Source organism: Dermacentor albipictus, chromosome 9 (genome assembly GCF_038994185.2).
Source record: "Dermacentor albipictus isolate Rhodes 1998 colony chromosome 9, USDA_Dalb.pri_finalv2, whole genome shotgun sequence".
In the NCBI taxonomy this organism is placed as follows: Eukaryota; Metazoa; Arthropoda; class Arachnida; order Ixodida; family Ixodidae; genus Dermacentor; species Dermacentor albipictus.
In genome coordinates, this window is record NC_091829.1 from 91,748,471 (window position 1) to 91,772,116 (window position 23,646).

Genomic DNA, 23,646 nt, shown 5'->3' on the forward strand with positions numbered 1-23,646 from the left:
ACTGCACTATCACCGAGATCAGCCCGCAAAACGGTGAAACTGGCTTGCCCGCCGAAAAGGAGCTAAACTCAGAGAATAGTGATTATCATTAAACAAAACGATAATTGGCTTGAACAGGGGCACGCACAAATAAAGCGACCGGTTCAATGTGCTACAAAGCGCGGACTTTGAACGTGTCGTTGGAACCTAAATGAAGCGAAGGTTGTTTGAGTTAGTGAGGTAGCAGCAGTAGCGGATGACGCGTGGCCTGTACCTGTTACGAGGACAAAGGCTATGTTTTGTGCTTGTCGGGGGAAGAACGGTGATGAGATGTGGCATGCAGAAATGAGTACACCGTGTATACAGGCGCAGATCCAGGTTTTTTCCAGGGGGGGGGGGGGAGGGGGTGTCTCTGACTTTGGAGATGGTTATTAATGATGATAATGCTGATGATTTTCTTAGGTGCTGGCGTGTTCTCTTCAATAATCATTAAATATTTCTTGTCTCTCCAGAGCAAAATAACAGTAACAGCTGATAAGAAGGACTTCACGACTGTCGCGTGCCATACGCGGGCGCTGTGCGCAAAAATTTTAACTGGAAGAGGAGGGCCACTCTCAACAGGTTGGCCGAGGTCGGCAAACGCACCTCCGAGAAAAGTATGAGCGTGGGAGACGGGCTCCGAGCCTCGTCCGGCAGCGGCACCGGCTGCGGGAACGAGTCCAGGTCGGAGAGCACCAGGGCGCGCGTGGCCACGCTGGGTGAGGAGGCGCTTCGCCGACAGGGTCCGCCGGGGTTGGGCACCGACGACGAAGACAGCGGGGTTGGAGGACCGGGCGGAGGGCTCTCCAGCTCGATCAGCGGGGCCAACTGCTGCGCGGAGATTCGCCGTGTTTGAGTCGCTAGACTTGCTGCCGCGCGCGAGACAAAGCTGGAACTTTAAATTTTGATCATGATTCGAGCGAACTAGTAATACTTACTTATTTAGAACGTACTGCACACTCTTTATTCTATGCAGGGCAACAACTAATTAGTAGCAATAAAATACAAAAGCGCACCAAGAATTCGGCAGGGACACTTAAGACTGCTCACGTGTGGGAATGCGAAAGTATTATAGTCCCGCCAGTGAAACGTGTTTGATTGATGTTTTCGATTGGGAGGCAGTGCGCTCATTTTATCACTCATGACGTGGCGCCACCACCTCCCTATTGGCTGCGCTGTCACGTGCTCAATTACGCATACACTAGGCCGCATCTTTAGTCAGCCAGATCGCTGCGACGTGACATGTGCAATGATGCACGTACTAAGCACACGTTTAGTCAACCAGAACGATGGAGCCGCCGTGGCCTCAGGGATGCGTGCTCATCTCGCACCCCGGAAGCCCGGCCTCTATTCTCACCTAGACCAAAGCGCTCAAAATTTCCTTTTCAAAGTCATTAATTTATTTGTTTACAGCAAGATCCCTGGGAAATTTGACGTCATTCGGAGCTTTTTAACGTCTTTGTACTCTTAGCGCCGTCCGTCATTTTTGGTTACATCCCTCGGTCATGACGCCAGATGTTCGCGTAATGGGGCATCTAATGCTTTCGCATTAATAAACTTGATTCTTTGTCTAATAACGGCGATACAACAACAAAGAGCTTACGATGCCACAACAGTGGAATTTTGCCTGCGTAACAAAGAATAACATGTATGGGTTAGTTATTTCGAGTCGGATACCATACGTGCGTGGAAATAAAAACTCTAGAAGTACCAGTTCAACCAGGGTATGAAATGGTGCCACCTCCTCCAGCTGCCAGTTCTACCACTGCATCTGTGTAACATGTGCTCTACCAATGAAGCTAATAGCAGGTCATGTGGAGTGACAGTGAATTATTAGATATCTAGAAGTGCAGGATCAGTGTATGCGCAAATGAGGTCGACAGAAATCAGCAAGTTGGAAGAGATTTCACGAAAAACTGCCAACCACTCAGAATTTTGATGTGTTAGGCTGTGTTACGACTCCCCATTCCAATGAAAGCAAAATGTGGTGTGTTTTTTTAGGTTACGTCAATCATCGCACCATCGGGGAGGTTTCTTTTGTGCTTTTGATTATACGGAAAAAAGGACTTCCGGCCACTGACTGGAGATAACTTCTAAGTGATGCTACAACCGTATGAAGCCCACAGAAAACGAAGTCAAGGAAAGGAGAATTGCTATAGTGCAACGCACGCGCAATGCAGAACTTGTAGGTACGTATCCCACCGGTGGCAGGTTGCTTTATCGTCCGGTTCTATTTCCATTTAGGTTATCATTTCTAAATTTCAATTAAATCTAGAAACACATTTGCCTGTGCTTTCCGTGGCTTCATATTTTGTTGACTGCATATGGTTGTGATGAACACAAATTGGGACCCTCGTTTCACACTAAGTGGAATGCGTTTCACACGCATTCACACCAAGTGGAGTGCAGTGATCACGTGATGCACTGCTCACGTATTTTTCCTCAACTCTCTGGGCGCTTTCAAAATACTTCCGGTCATCCGGAAGAAAGAAGAAATAATTCGTAACCACAGAGAAAAAAAAAAGAACCCTTGTCGACAGGGTAGGCGTCCTACCTACCCACAAGGGAAAAGAATGGCTTGATCGAGTGACTCCTCGGTAGCCCCTCATCCATCAGAGGTAAGAAATTCGCATCTGTCACCTGATTCGGAACCAACATCCCCGCTCACCAGAGGTCATAACCTCGGGGCTACCGTAACCTCGAGGCTAGTACGCGCGCTGAAGTTTTATTTGTCATTTCCAATAGGGGGGCGACTTTCAAAAGACACATACAGGGCACCATACGCTTCACTGTCATCTTTTGGCGCTGAGACAGTGTTGGCTGTGCTTGTTTGAGCTTTAGCAGCCCGTGAGCTCCACGGCGCGGGTTTTTGCGTCGCCTCGAGAGATGGTGCCATTCTGCGTGTCGCCTCCTTCAGGCGATTTTTTCCTTCTAGCTGGGCAGCATCCATATGGACCACTGCAGAGTATGGCGTGGTGCGCTGTGGTGTGGTGGGGTGTGCCATTGCGAACATGCGCGACATCCAGTTTAAGATTGTGGCTAGTATCAAATCAAACCAATTTGGTAAGCCGGCTGCCATTTCATGCTTACATCTACTCTCGATTACGGGAAAGCCAGCAATTTTTCGAAAAGATATGTCTCATCCATGCTCGACAGCTTCGTCTCCTGACGCCTATGGCCCATCACCCTCGGTCATCTACCACAGCGTAACGTCGGATGTCAAGCGCGAAGTTCGAAAATCCAACGCCGTGACAGCTGGCTGGCATGACAAGGAACAGAAGACGAGAAAGGTTGGATACGAAGAACACGCCATCTCAAAGCACCGGTAGAAAGCAATAATGCTTTATTCAAGATACATTTAGGAGACAGAAAAAGTGGCACTTTCCCCCCTGAAGGCGAAATATTGATGCCAAAGCAAGTTTAGCGTTGCGTTTGAGCGCCTCGCGTGGCGCAGCTCAGGACTGGATACCAACTGCTGCGGTGCAGCAGGAGCAGCGCCCCGACAGATGCCAGGCTTGTCACAACGCTGCCGCTATGGTAAGCGCCGGCGGCGACTTTATAGGAGTCGCAGCTCGGTTGTGCACGAGGTTAGACCGACGGAAGACCGCCGGCATTCGCCATCGTCTAATAAAATTAATCGAATTAAGCTGCGGGGTTTTCGTACGCCGACAACCACGATCTGATTGTAGGGGATGCCGTAGTGGAGAGCTCAGGGTTTTGACCACCTGGTTTCGCTAAAACGTAACCATGGAGTGCTCGTTACATGAGCATTTTTGCATTCCGCATGCATCTTAATGGGGCCGCCAGGGCCGGCATCGTTCCCGAGTTTAGTAGTGCCACGCCATTGCCACTTGGTTACCGCAGCGGTAGTCCAACGAAGTTCTAGTTTGGTTTTACTGTCCTTCGCGCTGCGATCAGCGTACGGACCCCAGTGCGGTATACAGACAGTTGTTCAGCAGGAACCTAATGCGTGTCACAACGTTCATGCCCGCAACAGAATCCTGAACGATTGCATCATACCGTCGTGGGGGACTGCCCTGCGACTCGGAGGGAGCACTTCTCTTTCCGACAGCCCACCCTTCCATTGTCAAGAAAGTGCTTCCTGCCCTACTTCACATTTGCTGTGACACGCAGCTGAGAGCGCGGCTGTAAGCCCCGCATTGCTTCTTCACCCTTCTTGTTATTTTTTTTGCCTTCCTTTCCTTCTCTCCCTGATCTTTTTCTCCCCACTCTCCTTTCCCTGTGCAGTGCTGTTGAGGTGTCCTCCTCTGAGAGACAGTTACGGCACTGCACTTATCTCTTCCATTCTCTTTAAAAGTCACTACACACACTGGCAAGGCTTCAAGCAGAGCTTACTAAGCGGAGCGTGACCATGGCTCAATTTTTATTATCTAATATTCCACTTTCCCCCTCTCCATGTGTATGGTAGGCAACTGGGCAAGTTGTTGGCTAACCTCCATACTTTTCCCTTTTCGTTTCTCTCTCTCCCTCTGGCTATAGTTGGCTTCGCCGCTATTGCCGCCAAACGCACCGCACGTCTCTCGAGACCTCAGCAGGACGCACATGTGTCGCCGATAGCACCTCCAGTGTCTCTATCACTGCTGTTGCAATAAATATTTGAAATACATTATAATAAGAAACAGCTGCGGGCTTTGACACTAACATTTCAGCATGGGCAAAGACATTAAACCAACGAGCTATCGTTGCTTACAGAGCTGATTTATTTGCGACTCTCATGCAGGGCTCTTTCTTTTCAGCAGCAACATTAGCACAAGTTTCTTATAAAACTTTTACAAAGTATTAATCCGAACAACAAGCATATATTTATGACAAGAAACTGTTAAACTTTATTTCACAAGAGGCAATGAACCTTATTTTGAACTAATAGAGGAAAGCAATTTCAGTTTAATGTTCAACCTTCCGGTCGTTGGTGTTGCTACTGGTTATTTAAGGAAGTAGTGGTGACAGAAAAGAAAAAAATAGCGCAGAAGCTCACCACTCCGGCATTGCCACATACGGCGTAGCACTCATCGTAATCATTACTTATGAAGCGTATATACTATACTCTTGAAGCCGAAATTGCCGTATTAAACGCAAAGCATTTCTTAGCGAACATTCGCGACGTTTACAGTATCGATCTATCTAGCCGCCTACATCTTGGTGCTCTCATGGTTGTTTCGTTAATTTCGTGCGTACCGAAATTGACATAGTATGACAAAAGTGTATGACGAACATAAATGATGGGTAATGACACGAATGCCATGACATGCGTGTCATGTATGTCTGGAAACGGCCGCCTACGTCTTGGTGCTCTCATGGTCGTTTCGTTAACTTGGTACCTACCAAAACTGGCATAGTATGCTAAGAATGGATGACGAACATAAATAGAAGGTCATTGCACGAATGTCATGACACGTGTGTCATGACATGAGGCGCTGTTCCCGCAGACTAGATAGATTTTACGGGAGTGAGAATTCAATACATGCCGCTGCAGCGGTCACAGTTATTTCTTTTCCCGCAGACGCGGGTCACATTTCGGATCATTACCATATGAGGTTAATTGACCCTCGTTTTGAAGGCGAGCATCACCGGAGGTTAGATCGGGCAGTATCGATGGACCAAAAAGCCAAGGTCATCTTTCGAGCAACGATTTCCAGTACAGTGGCAAACAGTAACCACCCCCGTCAGAAGTGGGATCACTTAAAATCAGCGTGGCAACACTGGGCTAGGAAAACGGGCTGGAATATCAAAGTAAGACTCGCATGCGAACTAAATGAAAAGCTTAGAAGAATCAGGATAGTAAGCGTGCGTGTCCCCTAGACCCGAGCCCCAAGATAATTTCGCGAAACACTTCGGGCAAGGAATGATCTTGTGTGGCTGAGATCAACTCAGAAAGTTAATTCGTACGGGCAGAAGGACCTGCTTCGAGATAAACCACAATTGACACGCGGCGCGCACAGAACGAAGCCGGAGGATTCGTGACATTAATGTTCCTTTTGAAATTTTTCCGCCTTCGAAAACACTTCTGACGTTGAGAGAGTATTCGTCGATTACTTCTCCAACTTCTTTTCAGAAAGCGAGAATTCTGACCCAGATTTACCGGGAAGGATGTAAGAGACTCTCTGTCCTAAGGCTCCGATGTTACCAACTTCTGTTAGCGAAGGTTTCCTAATGTCCACTACAGAAGTGCATTCTGTGTTAGGCGCGATGACAGTGGGGTAGGCTCCCGATCACCATTGTCTACCAACCAAATTCAACAAAGAAGTTTGGCACTGGTCAGGCCTAGGTTTGGTAGCAACGCTCAACAAAATTTTGAACACTAAAGTGCTCCCGAAATCCTTTGCACAAGGCCGGCTCATTCTACTTCCCAAATACGGCAAAGATCGCCGTGACGATGGTTCTTTGAGTCCGATCATGGTGTTGAACTCGGATAATACAAGGCATTGGTCACAGTATTAGTGGTGGGTGGACAGCGGGGATAGTTTCGGTATCGGCAATACAGCGTCGCCATGACACTGGTAGCCAAAGGAGAATACGATAGCGTTTGCATATGTGGCTTTATCTTTTCAACCTACATGGCAATAAAGTGACGCAATGATGCATCGAAATAAAATGTGCTTTCTTCTATTTTATTTTTTGACGTGTTATATCTTTATTTAGTAGCTTCACTTGTGGCTCCAACGGGTGGCACTTTCGCTCTTATCGCTTCGGCTGCGATTCTGTTCGTCTGCTCCTGCCACATTCTATGCACGTGCACGTTTTATCGTATGCTCTGCAGTTAAAAATTTTCTTTCTGTGCACGCGAACGTTCCGGCAAATGTCGGAAAAACTGAAGAAAGGCCAAAGCGTGCTCCGCGGTGTATGGTGTGGCGACTCGGGCAGGAACAGCAGGGCGAAATTGTCTCGTTTCCCAGCGGAAGAGAGGTAAGCACGCCTTCACTGCAGTCATTTTGAATAAACAAGCTCTATCCTTATCAAAACAGCTATATGACGAGAGGAAAGATCTGCCGCGGTTGTTTTCAAATGAATATCAAAGAAGGATGCCAGAATACCCCTATTCCTACATCAGGATATCTTACGCTGCGAAGGAGCGGACAGGAATAACATAACGCAATACTAAGACAGACCAAAACGTATATCCTTACAATGAACCAATTTTGGAAACCTTCGCCAAAATAAGTGCATTTGGAACATTTGGAAGCTGCTCATTTCCTTTCCCTGTGAAAATGCTTCGCAAGAGATGAAAAAAGAGTCAATGCGCACTCGGAGATCTCGCGCGGTCTGCCTTGTACTGCGGCCTCCACTGGAGCCTTGGGTGGATGGATGTTATGAGCATCCCTTTTGGGACGGGACGGTGGGTTGCGCCATCAATCTCTTATTTTATTGCCTAATGTCCTACTTATATTAAAGAAGAAAAAAAAATAAATGCGAAAAATTTTCGGGTCACACCCTGGCTAAAATTCGGCCTGGATGGATAATTAATTGTGGGGTTTAACGTGCCAAAACCACTTTCTGGTTATGAGGCACGCCGTAGTGGAGGACTCCGGAAATTTGGACCACCTGGGCTTCTTTGACGTGCACCTAAATCTAAGTACACGGGTGTTTTCGCATTTCGCCCCCATCGAAATGCGGCCGCCGCGGCAGGGATTCGATCCCGCGACCTCGTGCTCAGCAGCCCAACACCATAGCCACTGAGAAACCACGGCGGGTGGCCTGGATGGATGGATGGATGGATAGATGGATGGATGGATGGATGGACGGACGGACGGACGGACGGACGGATGGATGGATGGATGTTATGTGCGTCCCCTTTGGAACGGGGCGGTGGGTTGCGCCACCAAGCTCTTGCTGTTATACTGCCTAATGTCCTACCTAGGTTAAACAATAAAAAAAAAACACTATGAACTACCACTTCCAAATTTTTTGATCCGCTATTGCGAACTGTGCTTTTGCACGTCACCGTTCTTTGTTGCTTCCCTACTTTTATTCCACCAATCCTCCAATCGCCTCTTACTGATGCCTATTGCGGACATGTTTCCTTTTCCACTGCACCCGCTCAACCCAAGGGCTTCAAGGAGGATAATGGTGCCTAAATCGGCCGCTCGGTAGACGTCCTCACATTTCAATAAAACATGCTCCTTAGTTTCCCTAGCTTTACCGCAGCAAGCTCATGCTTCTTCCGTACATTTCGCTTTATAGGTGCGTGTTCTAAGGCATACCGATCTCGCTTCGAAAAGTAATGAGCTTTTCTTTGAGTTATCATAAATTGTTTCTTTCCTAATTTTGTTTTTTCCTCTTAAGTAGTTACTTATGGCAGGTTTCTTTTCCATTGCCGCCATCCATGAGATTATTTCAGCCTCTCTGACTTTCCGCTTGACCTTCTTTGTTGCTGTGTTGCCAACCCTACAGGCTGCATGCTTGCTGGTAAGCTTCCTAGTTCTTTTCCCCCACTTTGAAGCGATGTTTTTCCTGTACAGATACTTGAAAACTCTCCCTGCCCATTTACTTTCTTCCATATTCCTCAGCGGTTCTTCATAGTCAATTTTACTGCGAGCTTCCACCACTTCAAATCGAGTCCAGCCCATATCACCCTGCACAGCTCAATTTGTAGTCTTCCCGTGAGCGCCCGATGCGAGGCGACCCACTGACCTTTGGTTCCCGTCGAGTCCTGATTGTACCCCTGATTTAAAGCAAACAACCGCATTTCCAAAAGCAAGTCCTGCAACCATTACACCTTTCCACATACCTCGGAGCACCTCGTACCTATTGTATCCCCATAGCGCTCTGTGCTTCATTATGGCTGAATTTCTCTTCCCCTTCACTATTATTGTTTTTTCCTGTGTTTCTATATATCTATTGCCTTCGTTTATCCATATCCCAAGGTATTCATATTCTGTTACCCGAGGTATTTCCTGGCCCTGTATCGCTACTGTCTGTTCACTGTTTTCATTGAATACCATAACGCCTGATTTTCTAACACTAAATTTTAACCTTAAATTGTGCCTTCCTGTCCACAGATATTAGCCAGACGTTGCAAATCACTTTGCTTATTAGCTAGCAACACAATGTCGTCCGCATAAAATAAACCTGGGAGCATCTGCTCCACTACTGTACCCGCCTGTTTGTGTGAGAGATTAAACCCGATATTACTTCCTTCTAGCGCCCGCTCCATCCTCACCACGTGCATCATAAACAGCAGCGTTGATAAAGGGCACCCCTGCCTCAGTCCCTTGTTGATATGAGCTTTCTTCTCGCTCCTCATCCCTTCCCATTCAACGCAAACGCTATTTTCTAGGTAAATCTCTACACATCGGCTAACAGAAGCCTCTGGTGAGCGTGGCCAACGGGACGGCCGGAGCAAAGTCTGCGAGCGCATGCAAATCTCGGAGGCCATGGCTTGACCCTGCCTTATTTTATAGGGTTTATGTCTGCTTCTCCTCCCTACCTTATTGTTATGGGTGTATGTCAGCTTGCCTCTGCCTTAGTTTCTTGGGTCTACGTCTGATATAACCTGCCTTTGTTTCTCTCGTGGACGTCTGACTAATCTCCCTTCCTTATTTTGTCTGGTGTACGTTGGCTGCAATATGCTTCATTTTCCGGAGTTTACGTCTGCATGACCGTTGATTTATTTTCTTGGCGTGCATCCGCTTAATCTCCGTTCATGCTTTTAGGGTGCACGTCTGCTTGACCTCCCGTCTTATGTTGTTGTGTGTACGTCTGCTTGATATTGTTTCCTCATTTTCTCGGACGTGCGTCTGCCTACTGTTCTTTTCTGAATTTCCCGGTTGTACGTACACCTGCTTATCTCCTGTATTTTCTTGGATGTAAGTCCGCTTGACCTCCATGCCTTATTTTCTCGAGTGTAGGTCTGCATGACCTCCCTTCCCCGTGCTTTACTTCCCTATGCGCATGCTCTACCCAGCCTTTGTAAACTCTGCAGCGCTTTTCCCTGCCTATCCTCCTGTCACTCACCTCTTCCTGGGTGGGCTTCTCTTCGGCGAGGGGGGCCTCGTCCGCGGCGGGGGCCGCCGGTCCGGACTCGGCGGACGCAGCAGCGGCGGCAGCTCGCCGCAGCAGCGCCTGCCGGTTCGCGTAGACCGGGTCCTCCTGGTAGTCCCTGCGCGCCAGCGAGTGTCGGGGCGCCGGCACGGGACGCTCGCACGAGTACTCGGACGGCACCGAGGGCACCCGACGCGGGAGGGTCTGCTCCATCTCGGGCAGTCGCTTGCCGCCCGAGCTCTTGCGGCGAAGAGTCTGCGCAAGTACAACGTCCACACACTGAGGTTAGTACTACTAACACGGGGTCACAGAATGGGGCCGCAACTTGGAGGTTGATAAAAAAAATTCGCAGTTCCGTCGGAAAGGCGAAGCGCCTATTGTGACAGCAATTTAGTTGATAGCTGTACGAAGTAAGGATAGTGGTTTTATCGGCCGTATAAACTTGTAAACAATCGCTTACTAAATTAGCAACGATAGACAATGTAAGCATGGCTCAATGAGGACGTAGAAAGAAACAGACAGATACAGTGCTGTCTTTGTGTGTCTGCTTCTTTCTATGTCCTTATTTAGTCGCGCTTACACATTGTATCATGGATTCAAACTAACTAGCGTGTTAACATGTTTAACTAAATTAACCAGCACGGTGTCATGTGCGCACAGGTAAACATGAACAGATCTCGCTCGATGAGCACGGCAACTCGCTGTTAGTATTCTGGAGTGAGGAATCGCGGCAGCAGCGAGTGAACTGATACTCATGCATCTCTCGCTTGAACACGAACGAAACGTTGCAAGCACAGCGCATACGAAGTTACTGGCACTACGCGCACTCTGCAAACATTGCCGATCGCTTTGAAGACGAGGCCCGTACGGGCGCGCCCTTCAGCCACGTCGCAGACTGCTTTCAAGACACGAGCGCCGGCAACGCGTCCCTATGAGCCCCGCCAAAGGCGTCCACTACGGCGTCCGCGATTCGGGTGACCAACGGCGTAGTAGACGCCGCGGTTGTGTCCACTCTGTACGGACCGGCGGCGAAGAGGACGTCGAGGAACCGTAGCAGCCGCCGGAGAAGAACGCCCCTCCTCCCTCGCCTCAACCCCCTTTCTCGCGCGCCACAGGAGAGGGCACGCATCCGGGCCGCGTTCCTCGTTGGCGAACGCGAGATTTAACCGCGCTGGCCAGCTCACCAACACATGGCGATAGATCACTATCATCACGGCAGGAATGCACCTGGAGTGTCCCTCTAATTGCTATCGTAATAAAATGCGCGCGACAGACGGAGTTCGGCGTAACAATTACAGGTGTATGAATTAGCGAATGGCGGTAGCCGATATACTGGTTGAGATAAACAAGAAGGGAGCTTGGCGGGCGTTGTAATGCGTGGGGCAGATAAAGTTAAGGCACTGGTGCCAAGAGAAGCGCAGCGAAGCGAAGACGACAGAGAGCTAGGTGGTGGGATGGAAATACAAAACCTGCAAGCTTAAGCTGGGGCCAGCTGGCGCAAGACGGGGCCAAATGGACATCGCTGGGAGAGGCGGTCGTCCTGCAATCGACTTAATAGCCTGATGATGATGAAGATAATGAAGATGATGCTGATGGTAATTCCGAGTTTCCACTGTAATTTGTTACGTGGAAACAAAATCAGATATTTATCATTCACTTTTATCACGTATATCCGCGTTTTTGTTCTCGGTTCATCGGAATTTTTGGTGTACCATTGTATTTTTTGTTTCTGCGCCTGCCTAAGATAAATTTGTAATGCGGTCGTTACACTAACGCAAGTATGCTCTCTGCCACTGTTTATCCGAGGCAGGGGAGGCGGACGGCCATTCCGTCAAGCTTCTGAATGTGGCAGCTGGTATGCGACTACTAATTCCTTCATTTGATAAATGACAATGAACTTGAATTCATGCGGCTGAAGGCGTGATAAGACATCTCGATAGGGGACGGACGTTACCGTTAAAAAAGCAGCACTTATAGTTTTACACGGACGCTCGCTGTCTGCAGTCAACATCGGAAGAAATTGTGAATTCTTAAAATTTCCTTGTTAACTTAGCTGAAATGAGATAGGATGCAGGGTGATGTGTGGAATGCGGTGTACGAAGAAAACTCATATCGAACCATCGGTCCCTCTTGTTCTCCTGGCTGTTTGCTTAGCGAGGACCTCGCGTCCGGCTACCTCGAGTCTCGAGTAGGATACGTTGGTTTACTGGTGAGTTGCCTGCTCCCAAAGTTCACGTTGTATGCGAACATCCGTCGTTATGGCCGTGCACACGCACATGAGAAAGTGGGCGAGGAGACAGCCGTCGCCGTATAGCGCAACTGATAGAGCATCGCGCGGGATCTGCTCCCACATGAGGCAAATTGCTTTCACTGATTCGTAGAAAAGATGCTATACGACAAGCCGCGAAGTACCTTCTATACAAACCAGAAAAAAATGGCACATTTAGAGAAGGCAGTTGGGCTACTTGGTGCTTATTACAGATTTGAGACAGCGAGAAGTATGCAAGACAGAACGCTAGTGTCGTTCGTTCGGACATTATGTCGTGTGTGCACCTCGATGCCGTCCGATGTCTTTTTCGCGTTCCGTAAGGATGTAGTAGAAGACATTTGGATACCCGGCCACGCGGGACTGCTAGAAAAGAAACGGCTCGCCTTATATAAATTACAATAGGTTCCCAGCATCCCTGCCCCAATTTCAGATGGTTGCGCGGAATGATCACCAGAACAGGTGCCCTACAGAACAAGGGGAAGAGTTTTTCCACAGCTACACTCAAACTGAACACGTCAGCAGAACACTATGATAGGACGAGCCCAAACAGAGCAGACTACTAACACCAGCACGCATACGCCTGCTCCCCATACTACTGATCTAGAAGCCCCTACTCCCCCTCCACCGCCTCTCTTTTTTCTCAGCTGTGCCGCGGATACCACGCACATTAATAACTATGACCACCACTTCCACACCTACTTCATTCTCTTCTTGCACAACCACGGCTGACGGCTGCCTCAAGTCCCCGCCTATCTGGACCAAGCTCACATGTAGGAATCAATCGGAGCAGCAATTAAGAATAATGCCAACAAGGTCGAGGAGTGCTTAGTCTAACCCAGTTTTTTTAATCAATACATTGTCGTCTTGCTCATTAACGGAGGCCACCAGCTTCGCCCGCAGCCCAACCCCGGACTTCGCAAAACTCGCCTTTCGGTCTCCGTCTCCCGAGAACAGGTAGCTGATGAATCCCGGTAGCAGGTGGTCGAAGCTGGAAGCCTTGTGCAGCCGGCTGCCCGTGGCCGAGCGCCGGCCTCCGCCCGACGATGTGTGCGCGCCCGACGAGGAGTGGTGGCAGCCGATGGTGGCCGCGGTGGAGGCCGCCGGCGAGTGGTGGTGGTGGTGCTGCTGTTGCTGCGGGGGCGGCGACGAGCAGGAAAGCCGTGACGGTGCCCGAAGCCGAGGCATGGTCCGTGACCGCTCCATGGCCTGCTGCTGGAACGGGGCGGTAAGAGTTCAGGCTGCACCCGGTCCAGCAGACAGTCGGCACCGGTGGCGTTGGCACCGGTGCCAAACGGTTTTGGGCAGAGAGTCTACCGCACTGTGTGACTGTCTATTGAATGCACCGAACTATAGAAATTACTGTTCTTTTATCCCTGTTCTGCAATCTACAATTTAATTAATTTCCTTTTCCGTTTTTTTGTCGGCGTACGTTAAGCAACCAACCGCATTGATGGTTAACTCTCTTGTTCCCATAATTTATACCACCTTTTCTCGGCCTCTAAGAGTTCACGAAGTAAGAAAATAATTGCAGTTGGGATCTTACTCGGTGCCCAAGGTTTGAGAAGATTCGGCAAGAACATTAATCTTCTCGAAGACTTGGAAAAATTTTCTGCGCATCCCACGCATTGTAGGAATCACTTTAAGCGATGCTTTCAGCAGGATTGGCAGGCAAAGCCTCGGTAAGCATTTAGTCATCTTCGTGATACAGAGATAGCATTCTTAAGACACAGTCATGCTAATTCACTTGCTGAAACGAGAATGTTGGTCACCAGAGCTCGTCATACCAGCTCCTGCGAATTCTAGATCTCGCTGATGTAGAGAAAGGCTCACATGGGATATTTGAAACGCTGTTGTCTGCATAATATCGTAGTCACTTTTGAAACAATATGAACAGCTGGCGTTGAACAGCTGAACAGCGGCCGTTGTCCCGGACTTCACATTTTCGAAGGACTTTTCGCAGCATCCTGAGGATGACCGTGGCGAAGAGGATAAATGTTTGTCCGCTACGCTTGTCTGCACATGCACAGTATTGTCCAAATAAAGAACTTTCAGCTGTCGTAACTTGCACACATCATGTGTTTTCGATTTGCAGAGCACTAGTGCTGCCGAACTGCTGGGGAAATTGAATCAGTCACTATGTTTCTCGTTCAGAAAAACTTGTGGTACCCTACATTTGTCCTAGAAGGTGCATAAGCAAATGCGTCGAATATTTGCCAACAAATCAGCAAATGAAACACTGAGAAATTAATTACTCGGCACTGGGGACCTGTGTGACTCTCCCTGGCTCACGTCATTACGTCGAGCACCGACCTACTTGTTGCCTGCCGCACTATTGTGCATTTTGCGTGCACTGTGGGAAAGCTGGCATTCTCTATGGAGTAGCCCGCAGTCAATATTTGTATGTACATGCAGGTATTACCTATGAACACATTAAAACCTCGCACGCCTGGTCAACATTTTGTCTCGTTGTATAGTGTGCACCGCCCCCAATGATCTCGTTTTGTATCGATAGCACTGTTTACCTAAGACCACATCTTCACCTCGGTTACCATGTTAGCTCTCTTCATGCTTAATTACTGAACTTGTGACGTTTCGCCTTACCTTTCATTAGTTTTTTCATTACTGCTATGTGAAAAGGAGGAACAGTAATTTATTCTCTGGGAAAATTGGCAGGGCGATGCAGCTTAATTTTTAGTTTAATTGGTAAACCACCAAGAGCGTAATGCCTAAGGTGTGGCTTCGGTACTCACTTGTAGCAAATTATCTTTTCGTCGATTTTCAAAATCCTTTACCTTATTTTCTCTGCATTTCAGTTAAACAAAGCAAATAACCCCGCTAATGCTTTCTCTGGCTTCGATGTCTGTCACTTCGCATGGTTCTAACAGTTACCATAGTAAGATAACAACTTCTTGCTTTTCAATAAAAATACTGCATAACTCATCTCACGATGGCTGTTGATGGTAATACAATCAGCATTAAAGCAATGTAGCTACACAGCGTATTTCTGGCGTTTATTGAACATCATTTGTTGGTCATTTTGTGACTTCCGTTGCTTCGACAATATGCCACATAATCCGGTATGCTCCTATTTCGACATCGCACTCGCTTGCCAAAGTCTCACACGGTCATGGAAGCATGACGATGGCATTATGCCGCCGACGTACTGGCCAGTACGTAATGACCAATAAGGAATGATTGGACGGAATGACAAAGGTGGTATGACAAGAATGGCATGGCTACCATCATATGACCATTCTCAAATGATGAGGAGAGTAAATAAAGTCGACAGCGTGACGGCGCTGACACAAGGCCAATTGGATGACGACGAATGTATGACGACAAGCCGTTGGCGAATCTGGAACAACAATGATGGCACGGCGTGGATGGCATGGCGACGATGGTATGACAACGGCGGCGTAATCGACGTAATCAAGACTGGCGGCGTGATCAAGATTGAACGACGGCAGCGTATTTGCGAAACAGTCAAGAAATGACATTGACGGATTGTTGGATGCGGTACCACGACGACGTAATAACGATAATGTAATGACGTCACTGAGCAGATGACACTGGTAAAACGACAGCGTGATGACGACATGAGAGTGGTGTGACGACGACGCTGTGACGACGACTATGTGCCGAGAATTGGATGTAGAACTTAGAATGACGGCGATGAAACGACTACGACGCGTCACGATAATGTTGTGAGTAAGAATGCGTGATGATGACGCAATCACGACGATGACATAGCAACGGTGTAAGGTCAATCGGATGATGACAAGTGTGTGGCGGCAATGTCGTGAAGACGACTGTGTCACGAAGCCTTCGTGAAAACGTGACGGCACGACGAGAGTCGGATGACAAAGCTGGAGTGACGACGACTGCACTTCCACGACGGCATGGTGGTTACAGCAGAACAATGGATCAATAGGGACGACTGCGTAATGACGACGCAGGACGATGATGGCACAGCCACACCGACGTAATCACGATTGATTAACCTTCGCGTAATTACGATACAATCAAGAAGGATTCAAGGTAATGGAACGATGAAGGCAGTGTGTCAACGACGGCGTAGCGATGGGATGACGTCACTGAAGTGATGAAGATTTCAAAACGATATCGTGACGACGATGGCATGACGACATTGGCATGACGATGGCTGTGTGACGAGGATGGCATGATGACGACGGCATGACGAAAGACAGATGACGCTGTTAACAATGATGGCAATCAAACTACCGCGAGATGCATCACGAGCGCGGTATGTTAACGAAATCGTGACGACGGCTGTATGAAGACGACACAATGGGGACGATGGCATGACAACGGTATGAGGACAATCGGATGACGATGAGTTCATGATGGCAATTACGCAAGGACGGCTATACCACGAAGCTTGTGTGATGAAGATGCCCTGACGACGATGGCGTGACCAGTCAGAAGGCTGTCCGACGTGCCCGCGACCGGGCCAGTGGGCTAGACCTGCCGGTCCCGACGTGGGACTAGCCGGGTGTGCGACGAGTTCGCGTCGTCGCCGGACTTCCAATAAAGTTATTTCACTCACTTACTCAGCAGTCAGACGACAAAGCTGAAAGTGCGATGACAGAGCGACCTTGAACGCATCACGACCATGAACACATCTAGTGACTGAAGCTATTAAACAACTTGGCCCACTGGGCGCAGAAGGCATGGGGAGGACGGTATGACGAGAGTAAGATGATAAAGCAGCAACGACGACTAGGGAATGACCATGACGGCATCACAACCACGTGGCCCAAGCTAGTAGACAGCTTGAGCCACTCGGTTGGCGTAACAGGATAGATAGATAGATAGATAGATAGATAGATAGATAGATAGATAGATAGATAGATAGATAGATAGATAGATAGATAGATAGATAGATAGATAGATAGATAGATAGATAGATAGATAGATAGATAGATAGATAGATAGATAGATAGATAGATAGATAGATAGATAGATAGATAGATAGATAGATAGATAGATAGATAGATAGATAGATAGATAGATAGATAGATAGATAGATAGATAGATAGATAGATAGATAGATAGATAGATAGATTAAAAACGGCAGAAGTAGGCAAAGAATGCTATACAAATAAATGAGCGAATAAATTAATGCACAAAAAACTGCATCAAACAACGAGACAGTTGGTGTTATAAGCGTATTCATTTACCGTATTCTCTCTACGGTGAGGCGTAAACATTCTGGTTTGCAACACACGAAGTGGTCAGTGTGACAAACAGTCACTTCAGGGCCGCTCACCTGCGGCGTGATGCTCGCGACGAGGCGGTTGAGGATGCCTGTGCGTGCAGTGGTGGTGGTGGTCGCGGCGAAGCTTCGCCGTTGCTCCGCTCTGCTGGCGGTGGTGGTCGGCTTGGCCACCAGGTGGCAGTCGGGGCGCACGCACGCCTCGGTCAGCGGGCACCAGAGACCGTCGCTGAACAAGGTGTAGTGGCTGATCAGCTGCAGAGACCCCAAGTACACCGAATGAACTGAAGACGGTCCCTCCACCACCTTACGGCGCTAAGATCGCGATTTCAACGAAACTGTTGATCGCTTCTTCGTATGCTTCTTTTTCTATCGAAATTAACACAATGAAAAGTAGACTATCTTTGTAAGAGCCCTTAGCGTGAACGCAGCAATTTTTCCAACGCGATGACTTGCTTCTCCGAGTACATTGACGTTCTTTATCTCCATCTTAGCATATGCAACGACCAACGCCGCAGCGTAATAAGGGGACCAAATGTGACTCATTAGCGCATTCATATACGCACAAGTATTTCGTTATATAGAACACAAACATTAGCTGTACCGTTAGTGGGAACATTAATATAGCAACATAATAGTACATAGTTCGCATTTTAAATGTGACCCTGTCTCGACGCACACAGACACACACAGGTACACACGCACACGCACACACGTGCTTGTGTGTGTGCGCTCAGGGACGCGCATTTCCTAGGCTCTTGATAAAAAGTAACAGATGGAAAGCTTCTTGATTATCATTACCATTATTATCATCATCAGCCCACTTCTTTTTGTCCACTGCAGGACGGCGGTCTCTCTCACCGATGGCTAATTACCCCTGTCTTGCAGTAGCTCATCCCAACTTGCGCCAACACATTTCCTAATTCCATCACTCCACCTCATTTTCTGCCGTCCTCGCTGTGCTTCCTTTTCTTGGCACCCATTCTTAAACTCCAATGGTCTACCGGTTGCCTGCCGTACGCATTACATGGCCTGTTCAGCTCTACTTTCTTGTCTCAAAGTCAACTAGAATATCGTAGTTGACGTAAGATAACCCGTGCTTATTCCTTTTCTTTTACCCAGTGCATGGCAACTGAGACGCACTGCATGTATATGCAACCTGTGATCAATAAATACGGTGAATGGTTGTTTTTATGATTGATTTGTAGAAACGGCCGTATTACAACAGATCAAGCAGTCACATACGACACACCTGTGGTTTCCGCCACCATTGTAACCGTTAGCAAACCATCTTCGATCAAGAGTTAGCGTATTCTGCAGCGAAGCTGTAAAGGGCTCATCGTACCCTGCTGGATAAGCAGCGCACTGACACGGACGCGGCGAAGACACACAAGAATACACAACACTGTGTCTTCGCCGTGCCCGTATCAGCGCTGCTTCTTCACCAGCAAGGTGTGATGATTTATCACCAACTAGCCCAGCTTTCCACATTACTGTAAAGGGCTACTTTCTTTACTATCGTGTCCGCGTGTTGAAAAAAAAAATCCCGAAGATAGTGCGGCGGCGGGCCGATTAGCGGCAGAAGTGAAGCAAGCATTAAGCACTCCCCGGGAGCCGATCCCGAAGATAGTACAATAGCGGGCCGGTTGGCGCTGGAAGTGAAGCATGCGTTAAAGGGACACTAAAGGCAAATAATAAATCAAGCTAAAATGGTAGATTAGAGCTTGAAAATCTCTAAGGCTTCGATATTATCGCGAACAGAGCCTTAATAATCGAGAAACTGAGGTAAATGCAGGACATAGAGACTCCCTCGGGACATTCAAGTACTTGCCCGATGACGAAAGCACTCTTCAATTAAATTCTGTCACTAGTACTCAACGACTCGTTGCAAAGATCATCATTGTATTCTATGACGAAATAAAATGCTACTTGTCCAGTTCTATTTCGTTTTTAGAAAAAAAGAACCAATTGAAATTATCCTTGCGAACGACGGGAGCGGTCGAAAGGCTTCGTTTTCGCTCGACTCGCGCCGCTCACGCTTTCGCGTTTCAGTAGTTTCGTTATCGCGTAGTGCTGCGCTGGTTTGGCTGGCTAGCGAAACTCGCACAAACTGCAAGTAGCAGAGAATTCAAATTCCATGTGATGTCGCAGGATGCCCGAACGGTCTACGCCACTTGACCATAAAGCAGCTGCAGCGGCAAATCCACCTGCCTTGGCTCGGTGCCACCGTCTGTCGGGCGCCGTTTTACTCACCGACGGCAGCAAAGGGTGGTGATGGCTTATGCAACGTCACCACTTCCCTGACTGGGTGGCGGGAGACTTGAATTTCGAAAGAGGTATTTGGACAATTCAGATGCAGTTTTCGCGTAAACTATTCCCTTTCTTGGCACGAACCAAGCGTTGCGAGGTTTCTGGAATGGTATTTAAACAGTCCGCGTCGACTTAGTATTTGCCTTTAGTGTCCCTCCAAGCACTCCCCATACGGGAGCCGATCCCAAAGAAAGTGCAATCAATCAATCAATCAATCAATCAATCAATCAATCAATCAATCAATCAATCAATCAATGAAGCTTTATTTTCGTCACCCGGGCCAACCTGAGGCGGAGGTGCAGTTCGCCATTAAGGGGCCCTCATACACAGCTTCGCTGGTCATCATTCTTCAAAGAATGGAGGCGCACTGAGTTTTTTCAGTGTTTTCGTCTGTCCGCGATGTCACTGGCCTATCTGGCCCGTTACACTTCTTGCACGCTCTCTCAACAGTCACCGAAGCAATTGTACCACTCGTACGCACACTTTCAATGCGAAAGCCTTTATGCCCCACATGAAGCGGGAAATCTGACGTCCGTCCGGCGTCAACATCCAATGGTACCGAAACCCACGTGACCAAGTGATGACGTCACCTTCCCAGCATTCGAACTGCAGCGGCGCGTGCTGCGAAATCCCACGATGAACAGCCACGGCATCGAACGAACGCCGTGCCCCACGTCCGAAAAAATTGATTTTGCTGAATTATAAAATTGAGTGTGCCCACGCTCAAGACACACCTGGCCCACTCCCAAAATTGACTTGGCCCACCCTCAAAATTTGGGTGGCCCGCACGCAAAATTGATTTTGCCCAATTAAAAAAAAAAAGTTGACGCACGTTCAAAACCGACCTGGCCCACTCCCAAAATTGACTCGGCGCTCCCTCACAAATGACTTTGTCCAATTCGAGCACTTGACCAAGTGAAAAGGCTCGCGCGGAAGATTCATACTGCTTTCGCTGGAAATGCGCGTAAGGAGGCTCAAGTGCCTCTGTAACTTTTTTCGATGAAGCACTCTTTCCATACACCTGGCGCAGCATATGATCACCTTCCCTTGCCGTTCTACTAAATTTAACGCACAATTTCTCGTCCCTACGTTGTTTCAGTTCACCCGTAAGAGTGTTGTTGGACTACTTACTGTCTTTCTGCATGGCTAAACACGTCTCGACATAGCTTCACGAACGATAGCTGGTCCACCTTGGGTTTCACTGTCCGACTACCAACCAGTAGTACCAACTACAGAACACGACAGGAATATGTATAAGTTGCAAAGCGTTGTCTAGATACGTATAGGAGTGGACACTGGTTTTGGAGACGATATATATTGAAAAGAAGACGGGTGCTGCTGGTAATCGAGTTGAGATAAGAAGTAGAGCTAGTCTGTCAAGTGTAACAGATATTTGGGGCCGATGTAAGAGAATCTTGTGCCACCCTAGACTATCCTTATGAGCTGGAAGACGATTGGGGAATCCGCAGGAATAATATCGAGCCTGCTGATGCTACGCAGGTGTACTTTGGATGACGCTGGGTGAGTGTTTCATGTTGCACTTGAGGTAAATATGGCTGGTCATAATTAGGAGGCATGCTGCCACAGTACGACCATGTTATCGAGGTAGATATCTACATATGCAGCTGCCACTGCAGTCGAGTAAACGAATACAAAGGTAAGTAAAGAATACAGCAAGGAATATAAAGAAAATGCTGACTTCTGGCCACGAGAATGAAAAGAGGTCTTAATTATTCAGATCAAAGACCAACATGCGTGCGTTGTTTTAGCTTTGGCCAGACGCCATTCTTCAAGTGATTACCGCTGTCATCAAGTTATCGCACCAGGAAATTTCTCGAATATTCTCACCGACTCTTGAGCAAAATAATCTCGCCTAATCACACTGCGCACGCGACACGAATAGAGTTGCATATACTTTTGAATGTAGGCGATCACCAGTGAATGCTACTGTACGCCTGGACATAAATAGCGGGTGGGATTGAACAGCAGTATTAGATTTGATGTAAGAATGACCACACTCGCCGCATGTTCGGTGTGATTTGGGTGTTGCTTGTCTTCGTGAGCGGAGCTTCTCTCCAAGCAAAGGGTTCCATTCTTCGCTCATACTTTTGGCAATGTTTGCTTTCTTGCCCTCACTACAGCCTAATTTAAAAAGTAATCTAAGCCATGCGTCGCTTTCTCTTGACCGTCTTTCTCGGGTTTTCCTTTGAGCGCCGGGTTCGGCCGGAAGAAGTAACGCCCACGTTGATTATGGCACCTGCCCCGAGGCGCGGGTCATTCCTAGGGCCAGTCAAAAAAAGCTGGCGTTTATTTACTAGCTGCAACACGGGCCCAGCAGCTGTTTATCCTCGTCAGGGTTAATATCGCCGCGCGGGAAGATTCATTTTGAATGAAGCTGCTGGCGACGCTGCAAAGCCAAGCGGCGGGACACAAAAGAAACGAAAATACAAACATCAGCACGTTCCGCGAGACGACGGAAAGGCCCGCGAGAAAACAGCAGTCACAATGAAATGCTGAGCCTTCCTCGCAGCGGTAATGAATTTTTCATTTTATGCTCGTAGCCACGAAAACGAGAAGCGAGGGAAAACCGTTGCCCCCGCCGAAATTATTTCCAGACGCCCAGCGAGGCCGTTTCGTTCAAACGCCCCGGACGGAGATGGGACGGAGAAACAGGCAGTTGAACACACACACACACACTCACACACACAAGCAGCAAAGACAAAGGTGGCCCGAGGAACTCTATTGCTCCCAAGGGCTGTGTTCTTCCTGCTCATTCTTTTCGTTTGCTGTCGGCGTTCGAGGCACACGAATTACATTTCTTGGCATCGGAAACGACATTCTCGGCATGCGCGCGCCATTTTTCTCCAGTATGCGTGCATGTATCCTCAAGGCCTTCTCGCGTTCATAGCTTCGCGAAAGTAAAGGATTAGGAGAATGTCTGTTTCCTGCAGGAGGCTTGCCCATGCGCCCTTGAGTAGAGGATAGGCCAGGAGTGGTGGCAATACGAAACTATGGATGGATAAATAATAATATTTGGGGTTTTACGTGCCAAAACCACTTTCTGATTATGAGGCACGCCGTAGTGGAGGACTCCGGAAATTTTGACCACCTGGGGTTCTTTAACGTGCACCTAAATCTAAGCACACGGGTGTTTTCGCATTTCGCCCCCATCGAAATGCGGCCGCCGTGGCCGGGATTCGATCCCGCGACCTCGTGCTCAGCAGCCCAACACCATAGCCACTGAGCAACCACGGCGGGAGAAACTATGGATGGAGGGTGCGCTGCGCAGATATTTCTCTTTCGAAGAGCAATTAAGATCACTTCACCGAATGGCTGGTATCAAGCAAATAATGAATTGTGTGGGCGTCCTTGTATTCGAAAACGCTAGAAGGGTGTGACTTGGGAAAAGAGAATGCTCATTCATTCCAGGAGCCTCACCGGATCACTTTTCAAAGTGTGAAGGAGCCCAGAAGGAATCATGGAGCACCAGTTTTATTCTTTCGGGAGAAAGAAAATGGCATTCTCGTTGTCACCTCATTTTAATTAGCGCAACTGTTTAAAATGTTCCGGCTCGCAGCGGTCGCTCATTGGCTTTGCCGTAGTGTCACGGAGGCCGAGGTCCTGCCATCGTTTCCGGCAGCCCAATTGCGACGGGGGCAGGGTGCGGAAACGCTTGTTTACCACGCATTGGTCGCAGGGTGAAGAAACTCATGTGGTCAAACCTAATCTGGCGTCCACCACTACGGTGTGCCTCACAATGGTATTTGGTTTTCGCGCGTACAATCCTTGATTTTAGCTATCTCTTCGAAGAAAG

The 23,646-nt window shown here is 48.3% G+C and overlaps 2 protein-coding genes across 3 annotated transcripts in view; both read right to left on the reverse strand.

Annotated features, from left to right (window-relative positions):
- LOC135914644 (tyrosine-protein kinase SYK-like) overlaps positions 1–10,263 on the reverse strand; it is a 35,941-nt gene extending 25,678 nt beyond the window's left edge. Inside the window, exons 1-2 of one of the 2 annotated variants that reach the window (XM_065447578.2) lie at positions 9,991–10,263; positions 625–846 (exon numbers count right to left, since the gene is read on the reverse strand). In XM_065447578.2, the coding sequence (XP_065303650.2) occupies positions 625–846; positions 9,991–10,230 (462 nt within the window). In that variant the 5' untranslated portion in view covers positions 10,231–10,263. Of the gene's footprint in view, positions 1–624; positions 850–9,990 lie in introns of both variants that reach the window. The other variant, XM_070525781.1, reaches the window with a different exon arrangement.
- A 1,231-nt stretch (positions 10,264–11,494) lies between these two features.
- Positions 11,495–23,646, reverse strand: part of LOC139050158 (tyrosine-protein kinase SYK-like) — a 153,541-nt gene continuing 141,389 nt past the window's right edge. The window contains exons 6-8 of the mRNA XM_070526372.1: positions 17,577–17,777; positions 13,214–13,495; positions 11,495–11,629 (exon numbers count right to left, since the gene is read on the reverse strand). Of these exons, the coding sequence (XP_070382473.1) occupies positions 11,495–11,629; positions 13,214–13,495; positions 17,577–17,777 (618 nt within the window). The remainder of the gene's footprint in view (positions 11,630–13,213; positions 13,496–17,576; positions 17,778–23,646) is intronic.